Source organism: Geotrypetes seraphini, chromosome 19 (genome assembly GCF_902459505.1).
Source record: "Geotrypetes seraphini chromosome 19, aGeoSer1.1, whole genome shotgun sequence".
NCBI classification, from domain to species: domain Eukaryota; kingdom Metazoa; phylum Chordata; class Amphibia; order Gymnophiona; family Dermophiidae; genus Geotrypetes; species Geotrypetes seraphini.
Window position 1 is genome coordinate 4576024 of NC_047102.1, and position 14131 is coordinate 4590154.

Here is a 14131-nt window from a genome sequence, read left to right on the forward strand (position 1 = left end):
GAAAAGAAAAGAACTTCATGAAAATGGGACCTCACCAACCAGGTCCAAAATCCTCACTCTTACTTATAAAACACTTCATTCGAGCATGCCAGACTGCCTGTCGTCTTTGGTCATCCCCTCAACCACCATCAACTCATACTTCCCAGCCCCCTTCAAATGAAATGGGGAATTGGCCAGGAACTCTGCGTTTTACTCGTTAGAAACTAGACTATGGAATGAACGCTTTCTCTCTCAAATCCGATCACTCAGTTATTTAACACTGCTTTCAACTTTTCAGAGGAGCAGAGGTCCGATGGTCTCCCTTAACTGTGGAATATTATCGGTAAGTTGTTCAGTGTTTTGACTGTATTTGACACTATTACCATTTACTGTTCTTACTGGTGTTTGAACAGAATAAGAGTGCTGAAGCCGTGCCTTATCCTCTCAACAAATGGAATTATTTTCTACTTCTTTTTAAATTATTTTTATTGGTCTGTACATTGCTTCGACTTGCTTTAACAACCTCCGGAAGAGCGTTCCAGATTTCTACCACTCTCTGGGTGAAGAAGAACTTCCTTACGTTTGAAGGGAAAAGATTCTGTACAAACATAAGAAAGTTCTTCTTCATTCAGAGAGTGGTAGAAATCTGGAACGCTCTTCGGGAGGCTGTTATAGGGGAAAACATCATTCAAGACAAGGTTGGATAAGTTCCTGCTGGAACAGAACATACGCAAGTAAGGCTAGACTCAACTAGGGCACTGGTCTTTGATCTGAGGGCCGCCGCGTGAGCAGACTGCTGGGCACGATGGACCCGAAAACCCCAAATAAACCATAAAGCCACACCATACTTCCCTGTTGCTGTATCCCCCTACCCTAAAATTCAAGCTGGTCAATATCCTGTTTGGCATCAATGCCTACAGTTAGGCAATATTTGGTGCTGTACCTACATAGCTAACCAAACAGCTATTGACATGCTCCTACTTTCCCCGTTAGATATGCAGTCACAGGGCACAGAACATTGCCGGTGCCCACTGGACTTCTGAAACCACCCCGATTCTACCCCTGGTCCACCCCAGTTTTGCAGCACTAAGCTAGTAGCTGTATTCCATAACAGCACAACTGTGCTCCAAATCTGTTATAGAATACCAGCAAACAAAGAATGCCGTGACTATGCCTGGTGGAAACAATGGTCCCCAAATATGTCAGTCGTGCATGTAAAAGCAAGTACCGTATGCACTCGAATATAAGTTGATCCGAGTTTAAGATGAGGTACCCTTTTTCCCCCCCAAAAGGAGGAAAAAAGGTTCACTCGAATATAAGACAAGAGGGTCTTATATTTGAGTCAACCTTCTATCCTCCTTTTTTGGGGGGGAAAAAGGGTACCTCATCTTATACTCGGATCAACTTATATTTGATGGGGGGTTAATATTCATGTGCCCTGCCAGAACCTGTTCCCTGTCCCCCTCCTTCACTCCCTCTCCTGCCAGGCTCTGCACCCAAGCCTCTCTCTCTCTCTCTGCTAGGCCTCCCTCCGCCATCAGGCCTGCTGTATGACCTGGTGGGTCGGAACAGGAAGGATTCCTCCTGTCTCCTGTTCCGGCTGATTCCGTCAATTTTTTATTTTTTACCTCCCTCCAGCCTCCCCCCGCATACCTTTTTGAATCCCTGGTGGTCCAGCGGTGTCCTGGGCAGGAGCGAGCTTTCCAAGCTCATACCCCACGCTGAGCCTCTTTCTGAATGGCTGCCCCGAGTTCTCACGGGACTCGCAATTCAGGGAGTGGCCAGCTTGGGGCAGGGAGTGGCTCAGTGTAGGGTTGGGAGTGGCTGGACCACCAGGGATTTAAAAAGGTACATGGAGGGAGATCGACAGTTGCAGAACCCAAGCCTTACAATGTTTAAAAATTTTTTTTAATGAGTTTTTACTGGCGAGGTCAATTGCTATGACTAAGTTCATTAATCATTTTTGCGTTCCGAGTGGAACTCGGCCAGGGTGTCCCCAATCTAGATGCCTAGCCGCACCTAACCTAAGCACCGTTTACAAAATCCAGTCCTTAGCGTTTGTTACCTGCAATTATTGGTACTTATCACCAATTAAGTGCCAATTAGGTAATTAAGCTACGCACATAAGTGACCTTATTCTATAACTGGGCATGCAACTGCTCACTTAGGGCTCCTTTTACAAAGCTGCGCTAGCGGGTTTAGCGCACGCGACTTTCCATCACGCGTTAACCCTCGCGCTGGCCGAAAAACTACCGCCTGCTCAAGAGGAGGCGGTAGCTGCTAGCACGCGTTACAGCGCTAGTGCGGCTTCGTAAAAGGAAACCTTAACTTTAGATGCATTTATAAAATTTGTGGTTTAACCCTTTCAGGACCAAGGGACATATTTGTCCCATAACTTTAAAATCCTATCAATTTTGATTGGGATAGTCTACAGTTCTAAATTTGATATGTACGGATTCCATAGGATACTGCCTTTATGTAAACAAACTGGTTCCGACATTCATTCGTTAGCGTCGTTGCCAGATTGACGAGAAGATTCACTTGCCACACTGTCCATAAGCCAGAAGTTTGATTTTTTTTAAAAAAAAATTATGATATTTCACCAAAAAAAATCAATTTTTTGGCATCTGCAAACCCTTTTTACCATAAAAATGTCGTCAAAACCACAAAAATTGGCCTACGATCCTTATGGTCCTGAAAGGGTTAAAATCCTAAGTAGCAACAATCTAGAGCTCAGACTGTGATGTCATAATGCCTCATTCCACCAATGCCTAAGCTCCGTCCTCATCTGCACAAGCCTCAAACACTGTAGCCCTTTCAGGACCAAGGGACATATTTGTCCCATAACTTTAAAATCCTATAAATTTTGATTGGGATAGTCTACAGTTCTAAATTTGATATGTACGGATTCCATATGATACTGCCTTTATGTAAACAAACTGGTTCCGACATTCATTCATTAGCGTCGTTGCTAGATTGACGAGAAGATTCACTTGCCACACTGTCCATAAGCCAGAAGTGTGATTTTTTAAAATAAAAATAATGATATTTCACAAAAAAAATCAATTTTTTGGCATCTGCAAGCCCTTTTTACCATAAAAATGTCGTCAAAACCACAAAAATTGGCCTACGATCCTTATGGTCCTGAAAGGGTTAATGGATGAATGACGCAGCCTAATACAGAGACAACTTTTCTTCCACTTCATGGTTTGAGAATCAGTCCAGCCTCTGACCCACAGACGCTAGATAGGAACGAGGAAAATTCGATAGGATCTGATATTTTATCTTCAAACACACCACCCTAGTCTGTGCAAAATAAAAAAAATGGATTGAGTCAGAGCCCATTTTGAGTGCAGAACAATGAAGCTCTCAGATCGTCAAATAGTAAATTTATTATCCCTGGCAGGAATCATCATTTCTCCAATTATCCTCCTTTTTAACAGGAAAGCTGTTCATGCAAATAAAAAATGTCTTGGTCTGGCCATTATTGCAATTCCAAGAATTCTAGAAGCAAGTGGTTTAGAAATCGCTTACCCGAGAGGTCTTCCACGGAGGACTGCTCGACTTTACCGTACAGCGCGGGATCCATGTTCACACCTGGGCTGGACTCGACGGTTACGTTCCCCTCGATATCCGTTTGTGACCTGGAGGGAAGACATGAAATGAGAAGTAGAGAGCAAGGAGACAAGAAGCAACTGCCCTATATAACCCCTTTCCCGGCAGAGCGCATCGACAAACAAAAAAAGTCTACGCGATTCGTTGGTTTTGAGGAAAAGTGCGTGAATTGTAAAAAATGAGACATTTCACAGAGGCACCGGCCACAGCGATCCGTTTGGCATCAAAAGACCACGTGTTTCTGTGTGGCCACCTGTAGCCTCTGCACAACAGAACCAGCTGCTGAAAAATATTTACGGTACTTTACACAAATGTATGCCCATCAATCCGGCGACTGGATCTTTTTCTCAGGGACCCTTTGTTTTGGTGTAAAAATGACAGCAATCCAGGACTTCAGCAAAGGCTCCAAACCCTTGCCAAATGTCTTAGGCCTTTTTGCCCCTGAAAAGCATGCTAGGAGAACCTGTGTGTGCTGAGAGACCTCTAGCTTAGCTGCTGTCTGTCTGTCTGCAGTGCAGGAGTGAACTTCCCAAACCAGGGTAGAAATTTCCAGTTACACAGCCCTCCTAGGCAGGCTTGCTTTCTGCCCCTGTTGAACTGGTCCTTTCTGGTGCCAGCTTCAAGGCCTGTGAGTACTATCTGGCTCAGACTATGGGCAGGACCTTGGTATTTATTTATATAACCATGCCAAAACCCTAAGGATGCTGGGAGAGTCTGATAATCTGACACAGGTCAATTAGCTCTTGGAGGAAGGCACTCAGGAGCCCTTTTCCTAAGAAGTGTTATGAAATGGGCTTAGTACAATTTAACACGGGACTTTCCCTATGAAGGTAACGCAGCCCAAGCCTAGGGCTGTAATTTTTGTGGCAAGGCCTGCCAAAACTGCCCCAATTTTTAGGAAATGCTAAGTGCGCCCATGGTAAGTCGGCGTTATCCAGTTAGCATGCTTTAATGCAAGCGCACTAGCTGGATAATTCCACAGCCCTTCTCGAACAAATAGCAAAAAAAATAAAAAATAAATAGCACGTGATTAGCACGAGTTAACGGGCAAACATATTTTTGGTAAGCCTTTTTATCTACTTATTAGCTCTTGACATAGTTTAGTAAAAGGGACCCTAAGTCTGTGCTGCTGTCACTTTTGGAACCCCTAAGAATTGGCTACACAGTCATTTAGTTTATCTGTGGGACTAAAGTATTGTTTGGCCACATTTAAATCATCCACTGAAAAGTGGACTTGCTCATTACACTTTGAAGCACAACACTGCAATAATGCATCTTTTCCTTGGCTTGTCCTATGGCCTTTGAATGTCAACTTCCTGTAAATAGAATATAACCCCATCAAAGGAAGCGAATCCCAGTTGTCTGTGGAAAACCCCCCATTACAGATAAGCAGCATTGCTTTCTTTGGTGTCAGCAGGAAAAAAACAAAACAAACCAGCCTGACTTCACCTCTCCCCTCTCCCCCCCCCCCCCCACCCACCCACTTATCACAGATTTTACCAAATGGGGCCATAAAATCTGCTTTGGGGGTCAAGACCTAGGTGGGCTTTCCACAAGTGCATCATTATTTTGCACCTCCGGGGGTCACACAATATTATTTAGCTGCAATCATGAGGTTGCGGCCCCCAAAAGATGGGGGAACAGTGTCTTTAGCCAAAACAAGACACGAAATGCAGCTCTGTCACGAGATGCCACTGTGCTACGGTTACCAGCTGGTGAGTGTGGGAACCTAATTTAAATAATGCTGCTGTCACAAAATGACATTGCCCATTAATATGGAGGCATCCCCTGCTATCCAGTGTCCTGTCAGGCCCATTACCAAGGGGGCCAATATTTAGCAGCAGCGGTCAGCGTGAAATTATGCCCAGAGGTTCAAAGCCAGACCGTGTCTGAGTCACTCCAGGTGATAAAAGGCCAGCAGCGTGACGGATTTTAAGAGAAAATGGGATACTCACGTGGGATCTTTAAAGGAGTAAATTCAGGGGAGGGGATACTTGGAATGGGCAGACTTGGTGGGCTATAGCCCTTTTCTGCTGCTTTTTTCTATGTTTCTATGTTTCTAAATATTCGGGTACGTAAGGATGGATAGCACTTAACTGGATTAAGTGTTGATATTCAGCCTTTAACCAGTTAATTTAAATTGTCCAAAGAGAAGACCACTTGGCCAGTTAGCTTTAATCACTTAAGAGCTGAATATCGGCAGATATCAGATTAAGTGCCTGCTCCTCCACCAGACCCTCCACACAATGGCCAGTTCCGGCTTCAGCAGCTAAGAGGACATATTCTGCCGCGCTATCCAGGGAAAAGTCACCGGCCTCAGGGCCTGGTCGCTTAACCAGTAAGCTCACTTCAAATATCGACGTCTAAGTTTTACTGTGTGTGTTTGTGGGGGGGGGGGGGGGGGATTTTTTGAGTGTGTTTTGTACTGAACATCGCATCTACTAATCTTGACTAAGGCCCGGATTCTCTAAGTGGCGCCGTTGGTCGGTGGCTGCCGATCACGCGTCATCGGGTGATGGTGCCGTTCAGGAGAATCGTGCCTCCGGTAAAGATAAGCATCGCAAATGTAGGCCACGCCTACATTTCCAGCGCCTTCCTTTTGACATGAATCTCGTTACTCGCGTCTACAGTGGCGTTAGAGGCCGGTATGCACCTACGGAGGCCACGATTCCGGCGCCGTTTGTTTAGGTGCTTTGAATTTGCTCCTTGTTGCGTTTCAAATGGCGCTTCTCTCTTAACTTAGGCACTGGTAGCACGCCCAAGTTAAGGCTCTGTTTATAGAATTTGCCTCTAAATATATAAGCATTTTCTAAGTAGTTTACTCTGATTTATTACTTAGTGAGTTTTATTATTGAAATTCTATTTTACAAATATATGTATTTTTTACTGTATTATTGTATTTCGCTGATTGTCCAGCTATTTTTAGTGTAAACTGCCTAGAATTTTTGGTTATGGCAGTATAAAAGAATAAAGTTATTATTAAAACACTAATCCTCCTCATATTTACATAGAAACATAATGGCAGATAAAGGCCAAATGGCGCATCCAGTCTGCCCATGCCATTATCTCTTCCTCTCTCTAAGGGATCCCATGTGCCTATCCCAGGCCCTCTTGAATTCAGAGACAATCTCTACCACCTCTTCCGGGAGAGTGTTCTACGCATCTTCCACCTGAGGCTCATGCCCGCCTTGTGGCCCTTCTGACATCACTTCCTGGCCACGGGACCAGAAGGGAGCTGAGACTGGTGCGAGCAGCAGGTGGTTCTCACATCAGCGAACATTTCAAAAGGTACACGGGGAGGGGTGCACAGGGCATGACAATGCCGAGCGCCAACCTACCAAGCAGTGCCTCTGGGGTGCCCTATACACAATCTACCTCTGAAGCAATAACTGCAGGCAGGATTAGAGACATTGGCAGAGGTGAACCTCACCTGTACAAAAACGGTGCTACAGTGGCAGTGTTGGGATGGTTGTATTGGTGCTGTGGCTGAGGTAGCTGGACGCTGACAGTATTACTTCCTGCGGTCTGTGCGACGCCGTTTGACCCGCCGGCAGCTTGCGTACCGCTGGTGCAGCTGGTAAAAGCAGATGCCCCACCATGCCCTTTTCCTTCCGAGGAGCCCAAGCTGGAAGTGGAGCTGGAGTTCCGGCTGTCTGCTTGGGTCTTTTGCAGAGAGAGCCCTGCGCCGGGTTTCCCGCTGCGGCTTCTCTCGCCTTCCTTTGCAGGAGTTGGGGCACTTGAGGATTTCCCTGTGGTGTTTTTAATTCCTGGTTTTGGTATTCCGCTGTGCGACGGGGCAGAGACCTCCTTCTTGGCACTGTTCAGCTTCCCTCCCTTAGGGATAAAACTTGCAATCTTGGAGGACTTTTTTGGCATCTCTGCTGCAGCTGCCGGAGCCGGTTCATCGTTCAGCTCCTCTTTAATCTCCACCTTCTCCATCACAGATGTTCTTTTGGCTGCATCCTTACTTTTCTCCCGGTCTCTCTCTTTCTGCTTTTCTTTCTCTTTCTCGCTACTTTTCGGAGAATTTTTCTTATTAGTCAGTGCGCGGCTGAAAGTTCTTTGTGCAATGCCCTTGAGGGCAATTTTGGGACTACTGGCGGCTGGACCTGCAGTGGCCACGCTCCGTGCGGCAGACTCCGCCTCGTCAGTTTCTTCGCAGCCGGGCACCGCCTCTAGTCTTTCGCAGCCGGTCTCCCGGGAACCTGAACAGTCAGCCAGAGCCCCCGCTGTTTTGGAGGCCCCTTTGCTATTGAACAGTTTTAACTTTTCAAGCATGGATTTTTGGCCATTGGGAGCCGGTTTGCTGGTTTCGGGAGGCGGCTTCAGAGTCTCTTGCGCTGGTTGCTGCTTTAGGGACAGCATGGAAGACGTCACTGTGTGCTTAGCACTGAGGGACTTGCTGCGCCAGGGTTTGTTGGCGGAGTTTGGCTGGGGTATAGCGGATGAGTTATTGCAAGTAAGTGTGCTGGTACTGCCGCTCTGGAGCAAGGACGGGGCATTTTCATTCATTCCCATTTGCGGCGATGCTGCGCTGTCCGCTGGCTCTGCAAACCAAAACAGAAACGCGTGATATAAAACAATCTCAGCAGTCAGGTTTTTCTGTTGGTTTTGTTGAGAGGGAGAAGTAACATCCTCTTCCCCTTAATGTAAACTATAACATTTCATTCAATTCACAATACACTTAAAGCAGCGGTCTCAAACTCAAACCCTTTGCAGGGCCACATTTTGGATTTATAGGCACTTGGAGGGCCGCAGAAAAACTAGTTAATGTCTTCTTAAAGAAATACAAGCTCACTGTACCAGGCTCGAGAATTTTAGACCTTCTTAGATATCAAGCATCAAAATACCAACAATAAAAGGTCTCAAAAGGGTTTTTTAGACAGTTCAGGCTAGCAGACCTCAGAAGTGCCTTGCTGTATGTCTAATTTTCTTTAGAGCACATACAGATCAATAGTGGCACCCATGGTCGTCATAGGCCTTTATACCATTTTTATATATATGTATATTTTTTTAGCTTTTAAAGCAATTTTTATAACTTATCAACAAATAACTGATCTTTTATCTACGCGGGTGGGGGTAGGCACTCCGACATAGACTATGTTTCGCCCCGAATGGGCTGTATCAAGGACAATCCCCCTTATCTCCAGCGACTCATGCTTCCCGCTATAGATTTTTAGTTCAGCTATAGCGGGAAGCATGAGTCGCTGGAGATAAGGGGGATTGTCCTTGATACAGCCCATTCGGGGCTAAACATAGTCTATGTCGGAGTGCCCACCCCCACCCGCGTAGATAAAAGATAAGTTATTTGTTGATAAGTTATAAAAATTGCTTTAAAAGCTAAAAAAATATACATATATATAAAAATGGTATAAAGGCCTATGATGACCATGGGTGCCACTATTGATCTGTATGTGCTCTAAAGAAAATTAGACATACAGCAAGGCACTTCTGAGGTCTGCTAGCCTGAACTGTCTAAAAAACCCTTTTGAGACCTTTTATTGTTGGTATTTTGATTCTTAAAGAAATGACAACTTTGCATGAGGTAAAACTCTTTATAGTTTATAAATCTCTTCTTAATTGCTTCTCATAATTTCAGCTATACACAACTGAAACTAGTGCAACATGCAGAAAGTGAAAAACTATCTAAGTATCACCTGCAAGAGACAAGATTTTGGACCCACTATTTTGAGGCCCGCGGTATTATAAAGAATGATTCTTTATGGAAAACTTGTGCCTTAAGTGTCCGGCGGTCGCGTCCGCAACTGCCTTCAGCTCTCACCTCCAGCACCGGACACACGCACAAGCTGCACTGCCTCCAATGGTTACCTTACATTCTGGAACGTTGCCCGCCTCACTGCTGTAAGCGCTTTCCTGCGTCTGCATGCGAATGGACTCCACCTCACAATCACGTACAAGCGCAGGAAAGCGCTTGCCCGAGGTTACAGCGACCGCCAGACGCAACCGTCGGACACTTAAGGCACAGGTATTATAAAGAATCATTCTTTATAATACCGAGGGCCTCAAAATAGTACCTGTCAGGCCGCGGGTTTGAGACCACTGACTTAAAGCAAGAAAGGGAGATGTGAAGATACTTCCCTGCCAGGCTCCAAAGATACATCGCTTCAAATGGCAAAACAGTGTTTTCAAATACTGGCTCTAATATTTTACAGTTCTGCCTCAGGAGTGTCGAGAAATAGCACCGAAAGCAACCTCTTCATTTCTGCAGTTCAGATGATCCCAAATGCTATCGGTGGCCCCAGTGGTCAATTTACTCAAGCACAGGTAGTTCTCACTGTCGTAAACTATTGCAATCTCTCTTGTCCAGTAAAATGGGGAACTGACTCCAAACCGTACCTACCTCTCTGGTATCCCCATATCCCCAGATGTCACGAGGGGCAGAAGCCAGGCTCGGAAATGAAAATTCAGGTCTCTCACACACAGGCCAGCCCTACAGCTGTGCTTTTTGGTGCATTTAAAAGAGGTCTCTGTCCCTGAGCTCTACAAACACAGAGACACCATTATTGCTAAATTAAATTAGTGAGCGGAATGCCAAACAGCCAATCGATGGCAAGTTCCAACAAGTTCTGTCTGACAAAATAAACCCGCTGGAAATCACAGCTCAAACAACAAGGCAAAAAAAAAAAAATCTTAAGTGAATGCACATTTAATTCTGTCTTCTGGAAGAGCCGCTTCCTTTCAGAGGTTTCTGTCTTCAGTAATTGCTCCCAGCGTCTGTGAAATTGCTCAGGAATCATCTTCTAACCCAGGTCAGACACCAAAGCCTTTCAAAGGCTGCTACTTTGAGCATTACCACTTCAGTAAGATTGCTCCCGAGTGCATTTACATAGATCTGTTAGGAAAACACTTTCCGTGGCAGGTATTAACAGTTTCAAAAAAACACCCAAAATGTTTATGCTGCTGTTTCACCCAAGAGCCAACATTTCAGACTGACTGAAGATGCTAAATTTAATACAAACTCTCCTCCCCGAACACTGTTCAATACTGGAGATGCTCGGCATTCAGCCTGGAGAGCCCCACAAGTTTTTAAATCAGGAAGACAGTAAACCATGGGCTGAAACAGTCTGACATGCCTCAGTCTAGGTAGTTTATAAAGAAAGGTAAACCATTCTAATCTCTCTTATCCAATATAACGGGGAATTGACTCCAAAGCAAGCACCTTTCCATTCTTCTGTCTCCCTAAAAAGAAAAGTTTCCATTACAACAGCATTTTATCACTTACTTTTCCTTAGCCACCTTCTGCAAACTCTTTTCTGTCTGGAAACGCTACGCTATGCTCCCAGCGATGAGAAATGCCTTCCGTTAATCCCCTCATGCTGCCAGTTAAAATGTTTCTCCTACATAACTGCTACCCCGTTCCAGCAGCCCACAGGGCTTAACGGCTTTCAGATAAACTTCCAAAGTACACCAAATGTAAACGTGTTTTATTTAATATTAAACTGTTTAAAGACTGGCTAAGAGCTGATGGGACGCTCCTTCCCCTCACCCCGACTGCAGTGAAGCTACAGATCCTGGTCCATAAATCACGAAGCATTTGAAACCACACAGACGCTGGTGTATTTCACTTTAAGCTGCTCTGTGGCGATACGGCTTCATTATACCCCCACAAGTGAGTCAAAGCAGAGCCAGTGAGGATCAGGCACATGCATCTTCAAGGAGATAGGGAGTTTGCAATTCTGTGCCTTCCCAAAGTAGATTAATGGCATCAATCTTCATGCAGAAGACAAAGAACAGATTGTAAATTGAGAGGGAGGGGGCAAGCAAAAGGAGATGACTCATGAGGGATGCCACGGGTTGCGTCATTTTTGGGGCTCCCTTCTCCTGACGCGATTCGACATAACAAATGAAGGTCAGCTGAAGGTTGAAATAAAGCTCTTTCATATGGGCTTGGATGGGCAGGCCTGGTGGTTCAGGTGTGCTACCTATATGACTCTTCTGCCCCTCAAGTCCATTGGGGACATAAAATCTCAAGGAAAAGAAGTATCGAGCAAATGCAAAACAGATGGATCAACTGAGCCACTGGATCCCCCAATGTTTGGAATCACATCCTCCCAATAAATGCAATTCATTTCATATATTATTTTCACATGCACAGCAAGGATATACGGCAATAAATTATGGACGATTTACACATTTAATGAACTTTGGTGGTAGCACAGGAGGGATCGTTACAGAGATGTTTTAGTAAAAAGATAAAATGAAAGATCTACTAAGTCCAATAGCTAAAAATCTGCAGTCCGTTTTCTACATTTCCTTTACTTTTAAAATTTATAGACCTCCAAGAATGTAAGGACCTGTACATTTAAATCTCTCTGTGTCATCATTCCATCAAGTTTGTCTGGAAGACAGCCATGTTCATATTCTCTTACAGGACCTTCTTTATGGAACTCTTTGCCTATTGAATTTAAGGTCTATAATATCATGTGTTTCAACTTTTCACAAGATGTTGGAGGCTTATTGATTTCAAAAAGCTTTTGCTGCACATTAGAGAATGACACGGTGAGAAAATTCATCACCGTTCCCGTCCCTGCGGATAACCGCGGGGAACCATCTCTATGTCATTCTTTAAGGAGAGAGGGAAGAATCAGAGTATGAATGGGCCCAGCCACTGGCCCTCAAGCCTTGCATTGAAGAACACTGGTGTAGAAGGACTGAGTTTGAGATGGATACTAATGAACGGCACAGAATGCTTTCCCACGGTTATCCGCGGGGACGGAAATGGTGATGAATTTTCTCATTGCATGAATTTTTTGAGAATGCATGTATGGTATTTATTTTTTTATCGCCTATCACAGTTATCTAAACGGTTTACAATCAGGTACTCAAGCATTTCCCCTGTCTGTCCCGGTGGGTTCACATTCTGTCTAATATACCTGAGGCAATGGAGGAATGGGTGACTTGCCCAGGGTCATAAGGAGCAGTGTGGGATTTCAACCCGTAACCTCAGGATGCTGAGGTTGAAGCTCTAATCACTAGGCCAATCCTTCCTTCTTTTTAGATAAGATCTCTGCTGATATTTTTCAAATTTTTACACTTTTAGTCTTTAATCTGTTATATTGTAATGTTATTATACAATTATGGTTATATATTTATTGACTGGTGGAGATTATAATTAATTTAAATTGATAAATTTCCAGCATTGTAATGGCCAACTCTCCCACCAACTGGTATAATCTTTAGGTCATAGGCGTCACTGCTTCAGGCAAATTAATTTCTGGAAAGCTTTAGCCTCATCACCCTTCTTACACATGTCAACTGTGGCCTAAAGCAATAGGCTGGGGATGAGGCTCGATAAGTGTGGTAAAACAACCCATCTACACGGTAGCCCATGTTGAAAACGTCCCTCCTTCTGTGTGTAAGTAGCCATGTATCCTCTGTAGATTTATGTTCACTTTTCTCCCTGTAAACTGGATGCTCCCGCCATTTGCGTCACCCCATACGCATGCGTTCTTCCTTGGATTTTAGATAGGCGCTATCCAAACTGGGGCTGCGCCTACACCTTTGTTATTTGGTGTCTTCCAGGCCACCCCTAGTAGCAGTCAATATGAAATCTTGAAGATCATTAACCATGTCCTACCCTGACAACTAGTAAAGCAACCATATCTGTTGTCATTCCCTACCTCTAGTCCCTTATATTTCCCCCACCTACGTAACATGTGTAAAGTTACCTTTGTCCTATGTCTGTCTTAATTAGATTGTAAGCTCTTCAAGCAGGGATCGTCTCTTGCATGTTCACTGCACAGTGTGCGACTGGGAGCGCTTTGTAAATAACAAATAGTAATAGCAGTTGTATGTTGTGAAAGAAAATATGCAGCACGCGTACGTGATGCTGCTCGGAAGGGTTCATAGACAAAATCGCGCGAGACAACGGCGCGCTGACAACTGAGCGCAAGGTTGATGGCGCGCCGAAGAAAAGCACTATTTTAAAGGGTTCCGACGGGGGGGGTGTTGGTGGGGAACCCCCCTATTTTACTTAACAGACATCGCGCTGGCGTTGTGGGGGGTTTGGGGGGTTGTAACCCCCCCTCATTATACTTGAAACCAAACTTTTTGCCTGTTTTTTAGGGAAAAAGTTCAGTTTTAAGTATAATGTGGGGGGTTACAACCCCCCAAACCCCCCACAACGCCAGCGCAATGTCTGTTAAGTAAAGTGTGGGAGGGTTCCCCCCCACACCCCCCGTCGGAACCCTTTAAAATAGTGTCTTTCTTCGGCGTGCCGTCAACCTTGCGCTCAGTTGTCTGCGCTCAGTTGTCGGCGCGCTACGACCATCCTGTCAAAATCTCTGCAGCATAAATGCTGGAGAAAAGCCTCTCATAAGAATACATAATACCTGCTCCCCACACACACACAAAAAAAAAACCCTTCCCCAAATCCCTGAACATATTACAAAGCCGAATCAGACCTTGTTACCAGTGGCTTAGGGCTCTCTGCAAGTCTTAATCTGGAGGGGAGGCGAGCAGTACAAAAAAATACTATTCACTGGCAGCCAATTTAGACGCACGACGAAAAATAGTC

General features: G+C 44.9%; 1 protein-coding gene across 10 annotated transcripts in view; it reads right to left on the reverse strand.

Annotated features, from left to right (window-relative positions):
• Positions 1-14131, reverse strand: part of NAV2 (neuron navigator 2) — a 268615-nt gene that overhangs the window by 153512 nt on the left and 100972 nt on the right. For 9 of the 10 annotated variants that reach the window (XM_033928185.1, XM_033928184.1, XM_033928183.1 and 6 more), the window contains exons 7-8: positions 7025-8141; positions 3514-3623 (exon numbers count right to left, since the gene is read on the reverse strand). In XM_033928185.1, coding sequence (XP_033784076.1) covers positions 3514-3623; positions 7025-8141 — 1227 coding nt within the window. Of the gene's footprint in view, positions 1-3513; positions 3624-7024; positions 8142-10837; positions 10945-14131 lie in introns of those variants that run through there. The other variant, XM_033928186.1, reaches the window with a different exon arrangement.